The 19,435-nt window shown below is 34.0% G+C and overlaps 2 protein-coding genes across 5 annotated transcripts in view; one reads left to right on the top strand and one right to left on the bottom strand.

Annotated features, from left to right (window-relative positions):
• Positions 1–16,029, top strand: part of LRRN3 (leucine rich repeat neuronal 3) — a 31,367-nt gene extending 15,338 nt beyond the window's left edge. Inside the window, exon 2 of the mRNA XM_032107394.1 lies at positions 13,062–16,029. Within this exon, the coding sequence (XP_031963285.1) occupies positions 13,413–15,539 (2,127 nt within the window). The 5' untranslated portion in view covers positions 13,062–13,412 and the 3' untranslated portion in view covers positions 15,540–16,029. The remainder of the gene's footprint in view (positions 1–13,061) is intronic.
• IMMP2L (inner mitochondrial membrane peptidase subunit 2) overlaps positions 1–19,435 on the bottom strand; it is a 426,380-nt gene that overhangs the window by 228,837 nt on the left and 178,108 nt on the right. The window contains exon 4 of one of the 4 annotated variants that reach the window (XM_032107399.1): positions 9,614–10,080. The exons of the other annotated variants lie outside the window; for them this stretch is intronic. Within the exon in view, the coding sequence (XP_031963290.1) occupies positions 10,050–10,080 (31 nt within the window). The 3' untranslated portion in view covers positions 9,614–10,049. Of the gene's footprint in view, positions 1–9,613; positions 10,081–19,435 lie in introns of those variants that run through there. 4 annotated transcript variants of the gene reach the window in all.

The raw sequence follows: 19,435 nt of genomic DNA on the forward strand, positions 1-19,435 counted from the left end.
CGGAATAGAATTCTTACTTCTCTAGCATAGGGCAGGTCTAATAACAATTGCTGAATGACTTAAAACCTGAAAGTAGCTTGGAAGACCAGAAAGACCAGAAAAAAAAAAAAAATGAAACTTATCAAGACTTCTTAACTTTACCATTTCCTCGGTTATTAGTTTGGTAGCTACACAGTATTAAAATGAGATTATTCAGCCTAAGGAAAAAACAACTATGAATGCTTATCAATTAAGCATAGCAAATAGTTAGCCTTTTGATCCACAAACATTGAGCATTACCTATAACCAAAACATCCGTGGTACCATCTAATTTATTAGGTCATCATCCTGGACAGTCATGATAAGAAAAAGGATATATAATCCTTCCGGAGAAACATTAAAATGTTTTTCTAACTCTCAGCAAAACAACAATCGACTTCAAAGCATGAGTTCCCTTGACAAAAAAGGGTTTGGTAATAGATCAAGCTACTAAGAACACAACCTACTCAACGTTTTTGGATGGCTGGTATGGATCACTGCACAACAATTTTCAAAGGAATACCAAGCCTTGCTTTATCTTTGTCAATATGTAATTGTAGTCTTCCATTTTTATTTCTTTCAAGCTAATTATAGGGGTTTGTAATTAAATATCTATGTCTCCACCTGCAGTAGAAATTCCATCTTTCATTAAAACATTAGGCTAGTGAATATTGGTTTTCTGTGTCCAGATGACTATAAACCACAAGGATATTAAAAAGAATTGAAACATTCTGACTCTGGAGAGAACACATCTCAATAAATCTTCAGTATTTTGTTCCAAGAAAGGTTTCTATCAAAAAAATGTTAAAAATGTTTTTAAAATTGACCCTTGAAAAATAAGTATTTTTAGAAAAAAGTCAACTGAACAGCAAAATTATTTGTATCTTATCAATTTTCATTCAATTATAATTTTTAACAGCAACCTGGGAATTATAATGAAAATAAAACCCAATTTTCAAGCCAAACATTTTTTTGGCCTTTAGGGTATTTTCCTTACCGCTTGAAATGCAAGTCCTAAAAGCCTGCTCCTGAAGGACTGCCAAACAAAGCTATTCCACCTCATAACTACTAAACTTTCTACTCATTACTTCTATAACTTTCAAATGCTATTTCATCTTCCGTGGACGTTGCTCACATTATTGCTCATGAATACCAAGAGACAGAAAAAAGCATTCTATCACCTTCAAAGGAATGTTTTCAGGACTTTTCAAGTTCTCAGCCATTCAGATGTGATGCTTTGCCTATTCATTTAATTACAGAATAATCTCAACCTTTAACCAACTGAAAATTACTGGATGGCACCAAAGATTCAGAATTACAATTTCAGAAATGCATCAGGATCATTCTCCAAAACCAGTAGTGGAAAGTAAACCTTATCGGTCATGGTTTGAAAAGATAGGAATTAGAAAACCCAGTGTTCTGCACTGCATTTTCCAAATCTGGAGTTACTTTCAAAATTTGTATTTCCCACATACAACAGGATACGATGATAAGGACAGTTTAAAGCATACTTAAACAAACCTAAGGAATGTTACTGGATTTTGATCTTCAAACTCTTTCCATGTTTTATTTTCTTTGTATTAGGAATGTTAAAAGCAACTTAAGGTGACATTTCCTAGCTCATTAACAGAGGACACAAAGTCATTTGCAAGGAGACAGACAGGTGGTTTATAACTTCCATCATTATAATATCGAACAAGGTGACAACTATTGCCTGAAGGAAGGATAATTACAAGAGATGACTGCAAGAGAGCTTAAACTATATATTCAGTTCACATGTATAAGAACTGGCAGAACAAAGCTGCACACCAAAGCTACATTATCCTCATATACCTGTTTATATTAACCATATTAACCCTCAATTCCCTTTTATTGGTATTGGTTTCTGTACTGCATCAGCTAACTCCATCAAGTGAATTATCTTCAAAGTATCTGCACTACCTGTTATGCACTACTACAACAAAGAAGACCGATTTACATTTTTCGAGAAACACCTCATCATCTTAATCTCTTTTTTGAGATGGTCAATCAAATGCAATTGGGATGTTGTCTGCCTGGTTTTAACATACTAGCTAAGGAAGGAGGAGTTAAGAAGTAAATACACCCTTCCAAATATCAGGGAGTGTCCACTGCTTTAAAATCTTCCATGGTATGTGCATATTTTTCTTCTCAACTATAGCAACATATATAATTTTAAATACTGCAGATTGCATGTAGGATTAAACAAAAAAAGAAAAAAAACCTCATCACATTCAGCGTTTATCTAGAGATTTTCTTTGTATTTTCTATGACTCTAAACCTTTACATAGGACACAAGTATTTTTCCATTATGTTTGCCTGTGATGTTTTCTCTATATATACTCTTAATTACTTTCGATACATGGCAGTATGTATTTACAATTAGTTCCAGTTAGTTTTTATACATATTCCTAGTTAACTGGGGAGAACCATTTATTAATTCAAAAAAACCATCAGCAATTAATCTTCATATGGCCCTTCATAGTTGACATATTTTTCTAGAATTATGGTGCACATACAGGGAAAGATACAACTCCACATTTACTCAATAAATGTAACTACTCCTCATCTAGCTGTAAATTGTCACTGTACTAAAGATTTGTACAAATAACTAACAGCTCTTTCTACTCTGTTGTCCACAAAACTAAAACTGTTTTACAGAGGAAACAACCTTCATTTCCCTAGTTTTTTTCAGAAAATTTATTATAATTTTCCTCATACCAACTGATTCTGCCCTAATTCCAATTTATTGTATTGAACCTCAATGACCAGTACCATATACAGCACTACATGAGGATTCTTACTTGTAGCCAATAAGCTAACATGATTTTTGGCATCTGCTGGGTTTGTAATTTCTGTTTCACAGGCATTCTGGTGCCAGTGGTCCTCCTATGAGTAAGGAAATATACCACGTCTTTCTCCTTACTTCTGATAATCACTCTGATGACTTCCAAATTTGAATCAGAAATTACTACTAGACCCTGAAAGCATAACTTGTCATTTTACATTGTTGAAATGTCACACTATTGCAAGATCTATCGTTACTCATTCAAGTTGTTTAACTGCTGAAAAAGACAACCATGCCATTGTCTGAAAGCATAAAGGCTGAAGTCAGGCTTAAAAAAAAAAGTCTTAGAATAAAAATGCAGGCTGCTTTGATGTAACATTATCATTATGAGATTATGCCCAATCCATCTTCGGAAGGACAAACTGGAAGGACAGTTTGAAATGGTTTATCAGTCCCACTTTAATACATGTGATAAAAAAAGCTGTTTGTTCCATAATCACCACTAATAGGATCTTTTCAGTATCTTAATTCAAACTTGCCTTTTCTTCAGTCTGAAGAGCAATTATTCCATAGCAAGAGGCATTTCATTGCACAAATACATCTGTGCATCTCTATCATTCTGATCATAATGTGTATGAGGTAGTGCTCCTACCTGTCTCTATAGAAGCACCTACAGCAGATACGTCTATCCGAACTCTTGCAATCGTAAGTAGGAATCACAACAAAATGCAAGAGAAATGCTGCATGTCAAGGAAAATCTAACACAAACTTCTGATTACAGTGATACCAATCTGGTTGATTGGCATGAATCCTTGAACAGTAAATACCGGTCAAAATTCCCTGGAAGATCAGAACGTCAGATTTTGTGCTGATGTCAGGTTTGGCATCCAAAATTCAGAAAAGTGGTGTAAGGATGATAGATTCTAGAAAGCTAAGATGGAAATACAAAATCAAAATGAAAGTTTCATAATTGAAATAATCCTTCTCAATGTTAATGAGCCAAATCATCTAACATTAAGAAACTGAGTCAATCTTTCACTTCAGACAAAATTTAAAAGAATCTTTTAAAATAACAGGAAACACTAGAAGAGTTATACATTGGAATAAAGTGGGATAGGTGGGTATTGTATCTACACATGCTGAAAACGTTTAAATAAATTTTCAATCTTGAAAGGAAATTAAAAATGCTAGAAAGAAAATTCAGTTAATGTTCCAGGAACTATAAGATTATTTTGCTGCAGTGACACACACTGTAGAAGGAATATGATATTTAACTGTAAGCACTGCTGTTTATCTATCTCGTATTTATCATCTTTCTTCTGGTCTTATTTTAAAAAGTAAATTTTGAGAAGATTGTATCAGCATTTTAATATATTTATTTCTGGGGAAATAAGAAGTGCACCACAGTAATCATATAGTGTGGATTAGAGCAAATGAATGGGTCATAAAAGCCAAAAACCACCATAATTTTAGGTCTACATATAACATTAGATTTGCAAATCACATGAAAAGAACCCTTAGCATGTAATATTATTAATGACATGCTCAGTTGAGCAAAAACTGTAATTTAAACGAAATACAAACCAAAATACTTTCTGCAATCAAAAATGACAGTATCTCTATGAGTTTTTTAATTTATGAGTATGCATAAATCACTCAAACTGTTATAAAACACAGCAGAAAAGAGAACTTTATTTCCTAATCTTTACAATAATATCCTGGTTTATGCATTGTCAGTTTTTGCATCCTGAAGTATTATTTTTTATCAATCCATTTCTCTACGCTGCTTCAAGCAAAAGAATTACAAAAACATTACCCATTTTTGTTGAACGATACATGGTGAACCTGGTTCCCCAGGTGGCTCAGAATGAAAGTAATCACCCAATACACTCACATTTATAAGGCTAAAGCAAGTCACCCTAATTTGGTAGGAATATTCATGACATAATAAATATCTCATCCACTACTGGCACTGCAATAATAAACCTTTTTTGGTTTTTAGTTTCTGCTTACTCTAATGGTAAGCAATAAATGTTTTCCCTACATGGATCTCAAACCAAATTTTATGTAATCTGTTCTAAGTATGCATCAATTACTGGCTGTGATTGTAGCAGAATGCTCCTGATATAACCGCGTTCATTAAACCCATTTATATCTTTGGATTATTATAGCTGATATTCAATACAGTGTACAATGGACATAATTTTTTTTAAATTATTGTAAGAGCATTTACCTTGATGTGAACAAGTCCCAAACAAACCATAATTCACTAAATATTAAGAGTCTGCTATCAAAGGCTGAGAATTTAAAGTAATGGAAAATATTATGTGGTAAGTCTAGCCACTACTTCCTTCTGTCTTTATTACAGATATCTGAACACACCTATCTCTATGGTTTAGACATATTTAATATTTACATCTTAAGAGCCCCAGAGGAAAAACATATGCAGATTTTGCCAGTAGCTTTGTTGGATCTTGGCTAGCTAGGCTTTTTACTAGTCAAATGTACTACAGACTTGCAGAATCTGTACGGTAGCTTTCTAGAAAATCAAGCCAAAACTAGTCCGAAATCTTTAGTTCTGGCCATCTGCTAGAAGCATCTGGTAGCTGGGTACATGCACCCACATCCAGAACGTGACTGCTCTCTTGCCAACTATGTGCCTAGGTAACTGCCAATATGTGCTTCCCCACTGCTAACATGACAACTGTCAAAAAGAATCTGAACATGTACGAATAAATCTAAATTAAACTAACATATTACTTTCCTAAGTTACAGCCATTATTTTTGTACATAATTGCTTGATAATGGCAATGATACAAAAGTCGCATGGTGAAATCTGTCTAAGGCTAAGAACTATAGCAAGGATACCAAGGATCTAAGTATTTTGAAGACTTATTGGTAACATTTTAGTCTAAGTGTTTTCTCTGACAACTAGAAAATATATATGTAATACTAGCAATGTGTTACATCTTTATAGAAAAAACAGAATTGTACATGAAATATCTGATTTAAGAAGAAGAAATAAAATAAAAATCAGTTCTGGTTCTTTTTAAAGTTTCTTCTTCTTTGTCCAAGTACATAAAATTATATGTAGTTTAATGGACACACATTGAATACATTGCAAGAGGATTTGGAAAGCCATACTACAAATTAGAATATAAATGACAGGTTAAAAATACAAATGGTAAAGAAATGTGTGGCTTCCACTGAAATTCATTCTCTTGTCATATAATTTTCTAAAATCTCTGCTCACTAAAAAAAACCAATAAAAATTATTTTGTGCACTTTATATTAAGAGAAGTAAAAAATAGGTGGTAACTGTAATTACTGAAATGATTAATTCCTTTGTGAGATCAAAGTAACTTTTTGTCATCTTTTGCTGTGACATTTGTGAAAAGGAGAGATGTATTCAATGGCTAGGTAGCATATGATTAAAAGTTAAAAGTACATGAGAGACAGAACAATAGAAGGAAAATCTGAAATCAAAGACTAGAAAAGTAATGCATGATCATGATAGTAAACTACTAGACTATGGCTAAAGGAGAAGAATAAACCCAAGAATATTCGGAAATTGCCACAGTGACTTTTTTTTTCACTCTGTCTGAATCATCAGTTGTCCCTTTTCTTGCATTTAATATTTAAGCTCCATGGAGTAAAGATTGCAGTTTTGTTTAGCAGCAAGTGAACACACAAGGTGGTGTGGTCCTGGAATCACTGCTTTAGTTCCAATGCACAATGATGCTGCCGACACCATATTAATAATGGTAACAAAAATACTATTTCTATTAAGCTTTTTGATTTTGATTGACAAACATCTTACTGCACATACAGGTACTCCCAAAGTTGTCTGCCGTCCCATGGTCAGTGATGGTAATCCTATTTGAAATAGGCTAGCAAACATCCTAATATTTTTCCATCCTCCATTTTTTAAAAAATGTTTTACTAAATGTTCATTTATATCCATTGAAAAGTTATTCTAGAATAGCATATACAATAAATTAATATATATGTATATTCTCTTGGATTCCATTTAAATTTTTGCTTTCATCACATCTATTTTGAATACTGTACTTTCCAAGTGGTAAGATTTAATATATTGCAATATTTTTCAAAATACTGGAATGTAATTTTTGATTGATACAGGAATGAGAACTATAGTAAGATCTTAATGAATTGTATGTGGTAATAATTCCTCTGATATCTGCTAAATGCCACTAAAAGACAGTAAACAAGAACATTAGAATAGTAAGGTGGACTCAATTACTGAGAGAGAAAGGTTAAATCTCATGCTAATCTAGCTGATCATAATGTTTTTCTCACTCTATCTGTATTTGTAGATTAAAGTAACCTCAAATTACACAATGTCCATTGATATAAAGAATTTTCATGATTTATAAAACCTTGTCATTCTTGTAATGATCTAAGGTATGAGAACATGTCCTGTTTTACAGACATATTAAACATTGTAAGATTGTGGCTTTCCCTCAGGCAAATTTATTCCACTTAAGGAAAAAAATTAAAAGGATGTGTAACAAGTTCACAAAACAAATATAAACACACATGCTGAAATAGTTATTCAGATAGTTCCAATTGCTTCTAGGGTCAAATACCAGCTTTTCCATTTCTTTTACATCTTGCATGTAATGCTATTCAGGGCCAGCCTGAAGTTCTAAATATCAATCATTAGAAAAAAACTAAAGTAGATTTCCAAAATTAGTCAAGGTTCCAACAGAGAGCCCTAGCCATATTTTTCACAAATATCCAGATATTTCAGGTACTCACTTTGGCGATTTTCAACCTAAGACATTTTACACCCTCAGCCACCCAAGTTGAACACCTCAGAAACACAAAATTTCTAGAAAATCCTCATTTGTCTTTCAATGTGAGGCTACATCTTAGCTATATGTAGGAATATAAAACACTAAGTCCATATTACAGTGAACTGTTAATTTGTATTTGTAAAGAAAAACAGAATGAAACTCTTTGCTCCAGGGAGTGGAATGAAAGCAAGACTGCATATGCTAGCACTTCCATTTTTACATTGCCTATATAATTTTCAGCAACCCTATCAGACCAGCTAGTACAGCTTACTTCTATAAATATTACTTTAGACCAATTCTGTTATGAAAATCTATTATATCTATTATGTTACATTTTTGTGCTTTAATGAAATATGTCAAATATATAAGAAAGTGCATCTTTTTATTTATTGTGCTGTAACAAAAAATTTCCCAAGGAAGCACTTTTTTTGTTTGTTTTGACCATGGAACAAACACGGAAAAAATGCCTTATAAAATTATCAGAAAGATATTAAATGTTCAAACTTCAGTCAGTATATTTCCATAACCAACACTTAGAAAACCCCAAAACACCCCTAGGTGCTGTAACTAAAATCAAGTAAGTTATGAAATGTCTCATGCCCAATTTTTGGTTAGTGACATTTCCAGATTTCTGTCCATAGAACTGATCAAAGTGGTTATAATGACAAGAATTGAGAAGTGCTCTTTCCGTTGATGTGTTTGAAAGGTAGCTTTGTATGAACAGCTGTGTTTTCAAAATGCTTGCCACCTCTAAATTGGTCCTTGTGAAGTGCACTGTTTACCTTATTGCCAGCAGGGCACATTGCACTGTAACTGCTGCATTTTTAGTTTTTATCACTGTCTCTCTAACTGCTGAAGTGGAAAAGAACGATTGCCAAAACCTGACGTGTTTCTTTTCCTTTCTGCCCACTCTGACATGGTTCTTAGCTGTCTGTTGCTCCAGTGATGAGAAATGTTGCTCAGTTTATTCATTCACTGAATGTCTTTTCCAGCTCAAATAATGGTGATACCCTCTCGTAAACCAAGTCTCCAGCTGTCAATAGCAGTAAATGAAAGAAACCTAATTAAGACATACCAATCATTGTTTACACAAGAAATAATTAGGCTGCAAAAAGTCACACACATCAGGGTGCGTTTTTCTAAAAGCAAGAGATGGTACCTTAAAAGCAAGAAATACACCATGTTTAGTAAGACATCAGGTCTTAAATGGGTGGCAACAGGGATGGACCTCCAGAAAAAAATAAATACTCTGTTCACAGAGATATATATTTTAGTTTTAGTACATAAGTTGTAAGTACATGAAAACTATAACACAAGTGCTGAAGTACTAATAAGGAATACTAATTTATTAGATATAGACTCTATTTAGCCTTTTTATTTGCAGACATTAGGAAGCAAACAATTGCATCTGGATGAGGAAATTCAAGTACAATCAGAGTGCACACAAAGATTTATAAATGCAGCTGGGTAAAGAATTACATCAAAGCCTCCAAAACTATGATGCACAGTTCTTCCTGCTGCTTGTGTGAAAACATCTATCCCACACCTCCGCTTACTGGCGATAATCAGCTGTGGAGCCTTATCTCTACAAGCTTCTCTACTGTGAGAAATCATAGGTACAAGTTCTAAGAATCACTTGCATCACATCAATAATCTTGAGAGGTCACCAAAATCCACTAACAAAGAGTTAATGATGACATACTTGCATTATTTGAAAGATCTTCTTTCTTAAAACAAGAAAGAAAATGGTTTCTGTGCACAGAAACCTTCGTGTATGTAAATCTCAGTTACTTTAAAAACTACTCAAAGAAACAGAACAAATACCTTTCAGGTTCTCGCTGTCCTTCTTATTAGTACCTTTAATACTCGACATTCAATATAAAAAATTTTCACATGAAACTCTAGATGGTTCAAAGCACTCAGCTTTAAAGCTCCAGAACACATTAATAAAAACTCTGAAAATCATTGCTAGTAAGAGCATTTACATTCAATTTTTATTTAGTATTATCAGTACATATTTACTATTACTAGTACATTAATGAAGAAAAGAATCAATGCATTCCAAAAGTGTAAAGTAACACAAAGTTAAATGCTTATTTTCCAATACAAACACTTACCTCTGTGACACCACATTCTTCAAGGAAACTGAACTTTGGATACAGTTCATGCTGCTGAGTGCAGTTTACATGAGGTTTATTTTGTTACAGTGAATGACAGCTCACTTTTCATTTTAAAATTATTTGAAGACATCTCGAGGTCGGAAATTAGTTACATACACACAGAAACACGCACGTAATCAATGCAACCAGTTAAGCACTTATGCTGTGTAAATTGATTCTGGGCTTTGACTGCTTCAAGTGGGACTGGAAAACTTCCGTCAGCAATACGTTTTCTCATATTCTTAGTCAAGATGTAAACTGGAGCCACACTATAGTACTATTATAAACAAAAGAGAAAAAAAAATGTTTGCCACTCAAAGCATCATATACAATTTTTGCTGTTGTAATGTATCACTTTTTTATGTACTCTGTCATGTGAAAAGCACTACTGTCATATAATTTAGTTTTACGTTGTCCTGCCAGAAGCAGATGATCCTTATGGATCCCTTCCAGCTTGACATATTCTATTCTATGATTGTATGACCTCATAAGCCACCATGGATGTTCATTCTACTCCAGAAACATTCTTTTATTCCACACCTTGAATGACAGTTAAAAGCAAATAATTCTTATATAAAACAATACAAATATGCCACTATTTAAACAAAAAATGTTTCTCAATTGAAACAGTGCATTCTGGAATGATGGCTGCAGGCGGGAAGTGTCAAAATTATTCTACAATCTGTTATTCAAGCTATTCAACCTCAGTGAATATTTTACACAAGACAGAAGCACTTTAACCAAAGAAATAAGAGAGATTTATGCTAGAACACCATATGAACTTGAGCTGGTGACTTACTAGCTAAAGAATTCACCAGAAAGAGAAAGGACATCAGACTAAATCATACCGAAGCGGAATTTCAACCTGGATCTCAGCTCTTCTTTTTTTGCTGCCTTTTTCAGAAAGCCTATCTAATATATTTGACACGGAAATATCCACCGGTGCCCTTACTTTTGGTTTGAGAATCCCATAGAAACTAAAATATAAAATCAGGAGTATAAACACAAATACAGGAGTATGTTGGTTCAAACGTGCTTTATATACTTTAAATGGTATGGCCTCTCAGGTGCCTGGGACACACATGAAAACTCCACCTTGGTCCATATTTTATGTTTCACAGCGGCCAACAGCAAATTTCCAGGGAGGAACAGAAAAACAGGCCAGAATACTTTCAGAAGTACCGCTACTGAGCAAAAGTCCCAGAGCATCATAGTGGGATCAAAAGGCAGTAGCAGTCTGTTGAATCTCAATTAATCTCCAGTAGCAGTCTGTTGAATCTCAATTAATTCACAATTCAGTTAAGGTTTTCAATGATCTTTCAATTATTTGAAGCATAAATTTTGTATTTGTCAAGCTACAAATACATTTTTAGTATACAATCCAAACGAAAATACAGTAGTCAGTGCGAAATGTGCTTCAAGAACATGTATCAAAAACACGACAAAAAAATTCTCCCCCATGTGGCCATCCACTTTTCTCCCTACATAAGAAATTACATCTGTGCATTTGGTATAGAATGATTTCTACTAAGATCTTTGGTAAATGTGACAGTACTCCACACAGGGGTATCACCTTGCCTCTTGGTGACAAAATTAAGAGCAAGTTGCAGGCATTAACTTTTCAACACAAACCTTTATTTTTCTGCAAGCCTCAAGTTCATCTCATTTCCCAGAGGAAAGGAACAGATCACATTTTTACTAGTATGTCCTAGTATTTAAGTATAAACTGGGCCATGTGCATAGAAACATACTATTGATCCTCAAAACAGCAGCATGTTTTCGGTATGTTTATCTCACACATTGTCTGCTCAGTCTATTAATAAACCTACATGTTAAAATAAAGTATTAAATGTCCCTAAATGTACATAACACAAAGAACAGCCTCAAAGACTTGCCAAATGTACTTCAAATTGGCCCAATGCTTATATTACTTTACATAGTCCAACACCTTTCCTCTGAACTGTTACGGAATGCATAGGTGGTCAGTATGCCAAATTCTCCTGGGCGTGGAAAGGATACCTAAAGTCCAAACACTTGACACTTGACTTTTGCAATTCTGCCTATCTATACCAGCAAACCCTTAAAATTTATTTATCAATGTCAATTAAGCATTGATCTTATGGTTTGTGAACAATGTCACTGTGAATTTTAACACTAAAGGCAAGGGGAGAAAGGGTATAAATGTGTATTGCAAAACAGTCTTCAGAAACAAAGCCTGGGTGAAGTAAGTCTATATTCTGAAGTAAATTAAGCAGTTAATGTGTACTACTTTCTATAAGAAAACACAGAAGCTTTTGTATTACATGCATTGGAACAAAATGTACACTCAAAGTTGGATTTATTTTACACCACAAAAAGAAAGTACATACCAAAAATCTGGGAAGCACATATTTGATGCCACAAGATGCTAAGGTTTCAGTCTTAACTATAATTTGGGACCTGAAGGCAGTCTGCAAACTTCAGATTCTTGCAGAGCTACAGAGCAGAGAAGCAATTGCTAGTGTAATTCTTTTTCCTTATCACTCTGAAGACACTTTTCTGCTAATATTCCTTGCAATTGAGGTTATTGAAGCCAGAATAAGAAAGCCACTGATCAGCCCGAATTTGCCAAGATGACAAGCTATTTATTATAAGGTACTTATTTCTTTCTAAATAGCACTTTAAAGAAAAGAAAAAAAGTTTTCTTTCCAAGCAGCAGCTACAAAAAGAATTAAAAATTATAAAACCTGTGGATTTTCAATTTCATATATTTCTGTATAATTATCTCACAGGCTTGCCTAAGCATGTCATTAGGAATGTGTATTAATCCAACCATTCCATTTCCCTTTGATTATACATAAATTACACTCTTTATAGTTATAAACTTCATGTAAAAAAGTTAAATATTCATGCCCTGTAGGATTTTGCTCAGTATTTACATTTTAAAAGCCAACAGAACTTGGTCTGCTTTTAGTAATAACTGAAAGAAAAAAGAAAACATTTTAAAGGAGGATAAAAAAATCTCACAGATATATTTTGCTTTATCTTCATCTTTCTGTTGAACAATGCGCCACTGGATGTATGACAAGCTAAAAGTCTAAAGACATATTACTATATTAACTTAATTTATGCTATCTGGATACCACTATAATACTCCAGACACCACAGTCATTTTCTTTTCTTACTTGCAATAATTAACAGTGGAGAGTAAAAGATGGCTAAATTAATTTATAACTTTACAGTTTCTTATACTAATTATTTCCTCTTCTTGTATTTTAGGTCATCCTGTCATTCCTGCAAACACTAATCAATCATGGGATTTGAAGTTAATACTACTAAATAAATGAATTGTTTAATCTCCTATGACCATCTATACATACTTCATCTTCACAAAGCTCATCAATTTTATGTCATCAAGGACAAAGTGACCTTCATTTCCACAAAATGCTTCTTACTACTGGACAAGTTGGTTACATATATATCACTTATCCTCAGGAAGGAAGTCCTTCATGATTGTCATTTGATAAATGCAAGTTTGTGCTTTATTAATTGACCAGGTCATATTGAATTCCAAGACCATAATTGTGGAATACTAAAGAGTCTGCTACTTTCTTGAACATCTGAGCTAAGATGAAGGACCTGCAACTCAAAATTAATTTACTGCTTGGTCTAGTTACCACTGCTCTACTACAAGCCGTAGGAAGAAAAGCAGACTGCCCAGAGTCATGTATATGTGAAATCAGACCATGGTTCACCCCCAGGTCTGTCTACATGGAAGCTCCAACCGTGGACTGTAATGATTTAGGCCTTTTTCATTTTCCAGCCACACTGCCTGCTGATACACAAGTTCTACTTTTACAAACTAATAATATTGCAAAAATTGAACACTCAATAGACTTCCCAGTGAACTTAACTGGCCTAGATTTATCCCAGAACAATTTATCCTCAGTGACCAGTATTAATCTTAGAAAGATACCACAGTTGCTTTCAGTGTACCTTGAAGAAAACAAACTTACTGAACTCCCTGAAGAATGTCTCTCTGGACTCAACAATTTACAGGAGCTTTATATTAATCATAATCTGCTTTCTGTGATTGCACCAGGAGCTTTCATAGGCCTCAATAATCTTCTCAGACTTCATCTCAATTCAAATGGTCTGCAAGTGATCAACAGAAAGTGGTTTGAAGCTACTCCTAATCTTGAAATTCTCATGATTGGAGAAAACCCAATAATCAGAATTGAAGACATGAACTTCAAGCCTCTTAGCAATCTGCGCAGCCTAGTTTTAGCAGGTATAAATCTCACTGAAATACCAGATAATGCTTTGGCTGGCCTTGACAACTTAGAAAGCATTTCCTTTTATGACAACAGACTTGTTAGAGTGCCCCACATCGCTCTTCAAAAGGCTACAAATCTTAAATTTCTGGATCTAAATAAGAATCCCATTAATAGAATACGACGAGGAGATTTTAGCAATATGCTGCACCTAAAGGAGTTAGGAATTAATAACATGCCTGAACTGATTTCTATAGATAGTCTTGCTGTTGATAATTTGCCAGATTTAAGAAAAATAGAAGCAACCAATAACCCCAGATTATCATACATTCACCCCAATGCATTCTACAGACTTCCCAAGCTGGAATCCCTCATGCTCAACAGCAATGCACTGAGTGCCCTGTACCGCAGTACAGTGGAATCCCTGCCTAACCTCAAAGAAGTCAGTATACACAGCAATCCCATTAGGTGTGACTGCGTCATCCGCTGGATTAACATGAATAAAACAAACATTCGTTTCATGGAGCCAGAGTCCCTGTTTTGTGTAGACCCTCCTGAATTCCAAGGTCAGAATGTGAGACAGATACACTTTCGGGAAATGATGGAAATCTGTCTTCCCTTGATAGCTCCTGAAAGTTTTCCATCTACGCTGGATTTAAAAGCTGGCAGCCATATTTCTTTACACTGCAGAGCAACAGCAGAACCAGAACCTGAAATCTATTGGATAACACCATCAGGACACAAACTTTTGCCTAATACTATCTCTGATAAGTACTACATTCATTCTGAAGGAACATTAGACATCAGTGATGTAACACAAAGAGAAAGTGGCTTATACACATGTATAGCAACAAATTTAGTTGGGGCAGACCTAAAGTCAGTCATGATTAAAGTGGACAGCTCTTTCCCTCAGGAACACAATGAATCTTTAAATATTAAAATAAAAGACATAAAATCTAATTCTGTTTTGGTTTCATGGAAAGCGAGTTCTAAAATTCTGAAGTCCAGTGTCAGATGGACAGCCTTTCTGAAAGCCGAAGACTCCCGGGCTGCACAGAGTGCTCGAATACCATCTGATATAAAGGTATATAATCTTACACATCTAAATCCATCAACTGAATACAAAATTTGTATAGACATTCCCACTATCTACTCACAGAATAGGAAACAATGTGTCAATGTAACCACAAAAGGACTGGACTTGGAAGTGAAAGGCTATGAAAAGAACAACATAATAGGATTCCTTGCCTGCCTTGGTGCTCTTTTGGGAATCATCTCTGTGATATATCTCTACAGATGCATCTCTCAAGATATGAACTATGGCACTGGACACAGCTATCTAAGGAATTACCTGAAGAAACAATCCCTTTCCCTCAATGAGCTTTATCCTCCTCTAATCACTCTTTGGGACATGGGCAAAGAAAAAAGCACAGCAATGGAAGTAAAAGCAACTGTAATAGGTGTACCAACAAATATGTCATAAATATGTCAGTATATCACTTAACTTCTGAAATAAGAAGCACATGACTGTATTTGTGCTGAATAAAAAGGCAACAAGAAAAAGTATTTCTCTTAGGAACTAGATGCCTGGACTTTGCTGCTGCCAGCAAATGGAATATATATGACTCAGTATAAGAGAAGAATTTTAATTAACTGGCTTCTAAGGGTATTCTACCAACCAAATAAAATTAACTTCATATTCTAGAACTTTCATGGGACTTTTAAGTCTGGAATACAGTGGAAGTAGCCAAGAACATTTTCTGTATTTTTTTTTAAATTATTATATAAAAGTAGTGGAACTGAGCAATACCTCCTCCTGTGCTGTATTACACAAAATAGCCACGAGTTTTTGCAGTGAACAGATATACTAGGATTGACATATGGTGTAATGAAATGGACAAATTCTGTAGAGTAGACACAGTGAGTATGTGAGTTTTTTTAATGAGAAAATACATTTTTGATTAAAATCAAAATACTTTTTGTCTTGTTTGTTTCTAAAAAACATACCCCACCATTCTGGGAGTTCTTGTCTGACAATAAACGAACGCATTCCAATGTCTGATAAAATATCTCTTTACATAGTCTCCTATTAAAATGCTAATCCGAGCACAAAGAACATTTTTGCTGATTTTAAGTTGTATAAGTTTCTAACAGAAACATAAGTTTAGTCATAGTTTTTTATCAAATTTTATTTACTCTAAGAACATTTTAAAGGCAAAGGGGAAGTTGGAGATGAATCCACTTAAACCCATTTTAATTAGATTTCATCATGGATATTGGTTAATAAATAGTTCTTTGATGCTTTTATTATATACACTTTTAGTATCTGTGTGAAACACTTCTGTTCTCTTAGCAACATGTGAGCCTGCAGATCTTTATTTCATTATATCTGTACTACATCGTTTTATTACTAGACAGAAGTATCTCTTCTAGAATACATGGCACTTCTTTCCATAGAAGTACTGTGAACCACCATCCATATAAACATAACATATTTGATTTCTACACAGAAATATTCCATGATATTATCCATTTCCCATGACCAAAGACATTTTTCATGTTACAATCTCCACAGAAGCTACAGATGAGCAGTGGAATTCTTGGGTAGCTGTGTATAAAAAGGGACAGCTGTTCCTTCTATAGATATCCTACATAAACCTGAAGTCCTTAGGAAGCAATAAATCCATCTTGTAGCTTTAATAGTGTAGTGCGCATTTAACTTGCATTTTTGCACAAACATGCCAAAAAAAAATGTACCAGCAGTTTTTTCAGCAAAGTAAAATCTCTTAAAAATCATAAAAATAACTTAATCATGCTAAAGTATGCTTTTTCATAATCTCCTCATTTAAACAAAAGTTGCTTTTTTTCTACACAAGGCACAGGGCTAAAATCTTCATGTATTTCATTAATTGGGATGTTCACCCTCTTTAATGGAGGTAAGAACTGACAAGAAGCTGTATTTAATTTCCTCAGAAACAGACAAGTATTTTTACACACCTGTGTTTCCATTTATTTCATAGTTTTCTCTCAGGAATGCAATGCATTAAGAGCAGTACTTACTGGTTATTCAAACCAGAAAAGAGTAGCTCAGAATAAGATTAACTTTTCCTTGGCATTTGACAGCAAACCTCATTCTGAAACGTACCACTAATGAAAGAGAGAAGGCAAACATAAGTATTTGAAATATCTGGCTAGGAAATACCCAAAATACAATACTGAAAAAAACTTTTTAATTAATTTCTATTACTTTCTTCTATCAGCTACTAGACTGAAAGATAATGTTCTATTCATATAAAGATTAAGCATTTACTTTTTGGTAAAACATTTACTGCCATTTAAAAAAATAAATTGCAATATTTCATCAGCTAACACAGTCAAATGCTATGTTACATATAAACATTTCAGTTTCTAGTTTAGCTAAAATGCTGTGAAATCCTAAGTCCAAAAAGTACCCATAAAACTTAGGTAAGAGATCAGAGAAAAAAATGATTTATATCCTAAAAGGAAATTTCCATTTCCAAAATTCTCTAATAAAACTTATTCTGCTTGTGTAGCCTGAAGTAGTGACCTCAAGATAACTCAAAATAGAAATTGAGATTCTTCCCACAATCTTGTGCTGGCCAGTAATAGAAAAGACGCAATGATCAACGATAATCTTATAAGATACTCCTTTTTATCTGAAACCAGAAGAGACATTTCTGAAAAGGATTGCTATATAGTACAGAAAATAAGTTCACATACTAGACAATTCTAGAAGAGCTGCGAGAAAAAGATTGACATGTCAGACATACGGAAGAAAATAATTCTTATGATTAAACTGAATACAGTGGATGTGCGGCACTGACAAGACAAGAAATTTTACATGGAAGAAAGTGTACAGTAAGTATGAAAAGTTCATTATTAAAACTTCAGAAGACATTTTGAAGGATATAGGTAAATGCAATAGAGGAGATAGCCATCGAACGTAAGCCAGAAGAGCCAAAAAGAGACTGAAAATTCACCTCATGCTAAAGGTTAGAAAACATGCTTGGAAAAATATTAACAATTGCATGCAGCTTTTGTAGAGGTCAGAAACCAGATGACTAGAAATATATCCAGAGTAAAAAAATTGCTGGTATTGCCTCCTGAAGATCATGAGACAAGATACCTTACAGAAAGACATCTTGAATCAAATCATTGGGGAACCAATATATACATTGATCACTTTAGAGCATCTTTGGCTTTCATGAGAAGCAGTAGAAAGGTGTTGGAATAAACTGCTAGGTAGCAAAAAAAACAAACCCACATCTTTCTGGAACACTGGTTGTCCTTCCAAACCTAGTGCTTTGGTAGGCCAGTTGATTGACGTACCAAATGTGTAATTTGAATTTTTAATACCACTGGAAATAATTGGAAGCAATTTTCTCAGGAAAAGACTACATATATACTCAGGGAAAATGTTAAACTACAACATAAAAAGAGAAGGATTATCAAAACGAGAGAGAGATAATCCAAACATTCAGTAAACATGAAATCAAGACAGAGAACAAAAATAAAGCTAGATGACAATGTTTGTGAAAATTCAAGAGAAAAAGCCACCAAGCTTCATTTCTGCATATGAGAGCTATAGAAGTTAGATATTAAACAAGAGAATTGCAATTACTCATTTATATGGATAAATTCAATTTATTACTGAAACTTGGCAAGCTTTGCATGATTGGAATGTTAAAGTACACAATCATAACCCGTCTAGCCAGAGCTGTGCTTTAAAACTGAGACTTGAGCTATTCACTTCACTTTCAATAAAAATTCCAAAGGAGTTGCGTCCTCTTCAATGTTTCCATTATAGGGCGGAGTGAAAATGAAGTACCAGACTACATTCTGTCCATGATTAGCTGCACTTCAGTATTCTGAGACAAAATGTACAAGCATCCTTTGTAAATAGCATAGGAAAACAGTAAAACTAGTAATGAATAATGAAAACGGACCCTATGGTGCATGACTGACTATGGTTATGTTATTTTTCTGGTTACATTAAGTAGTGTTTCATTTCTACAGTTGGGGTGACCATAAAGAGATAAAACATTAAGCCAATTGGACACCATGTTTAAAAGACTTGTTCTTTTGAGCACTCTAGAAAAACTTTAAATAAATGTGTTCTACATGTACCTACTCAACTACAATACTCTCAGAGAGATATAAAGCTGCAGATATATTGAAGTACCTTCAAAGCAACTGAATCTTTTATTAAGTCATTCCTTCCTTCCTTCAGACAAAGTTGAAAACTACAAATTAAATTCCTCTGTCAGCTAAAAAACACTTTTTTACAAATCTCTCTCACTTGCTTATCTTTCTGTCTCTCAGCTTCAGTTATTTTAGACCCTTTTTCCCAAAGCCCTT

Source organism: Corvus moneduloides, chromosome 4, assembly GCF_009650955.1.
Source record: "Corvus moneduloides isolate bCorMon1 chromosome 4, bCorMon1.pri, whole genome shotgun sequence".
Lineage (NCBI taxonomy): Eukaryota > Metazoa > Chordata > Aves > Passeriformes > Corvidae > Corvus > Corvus moneduloides.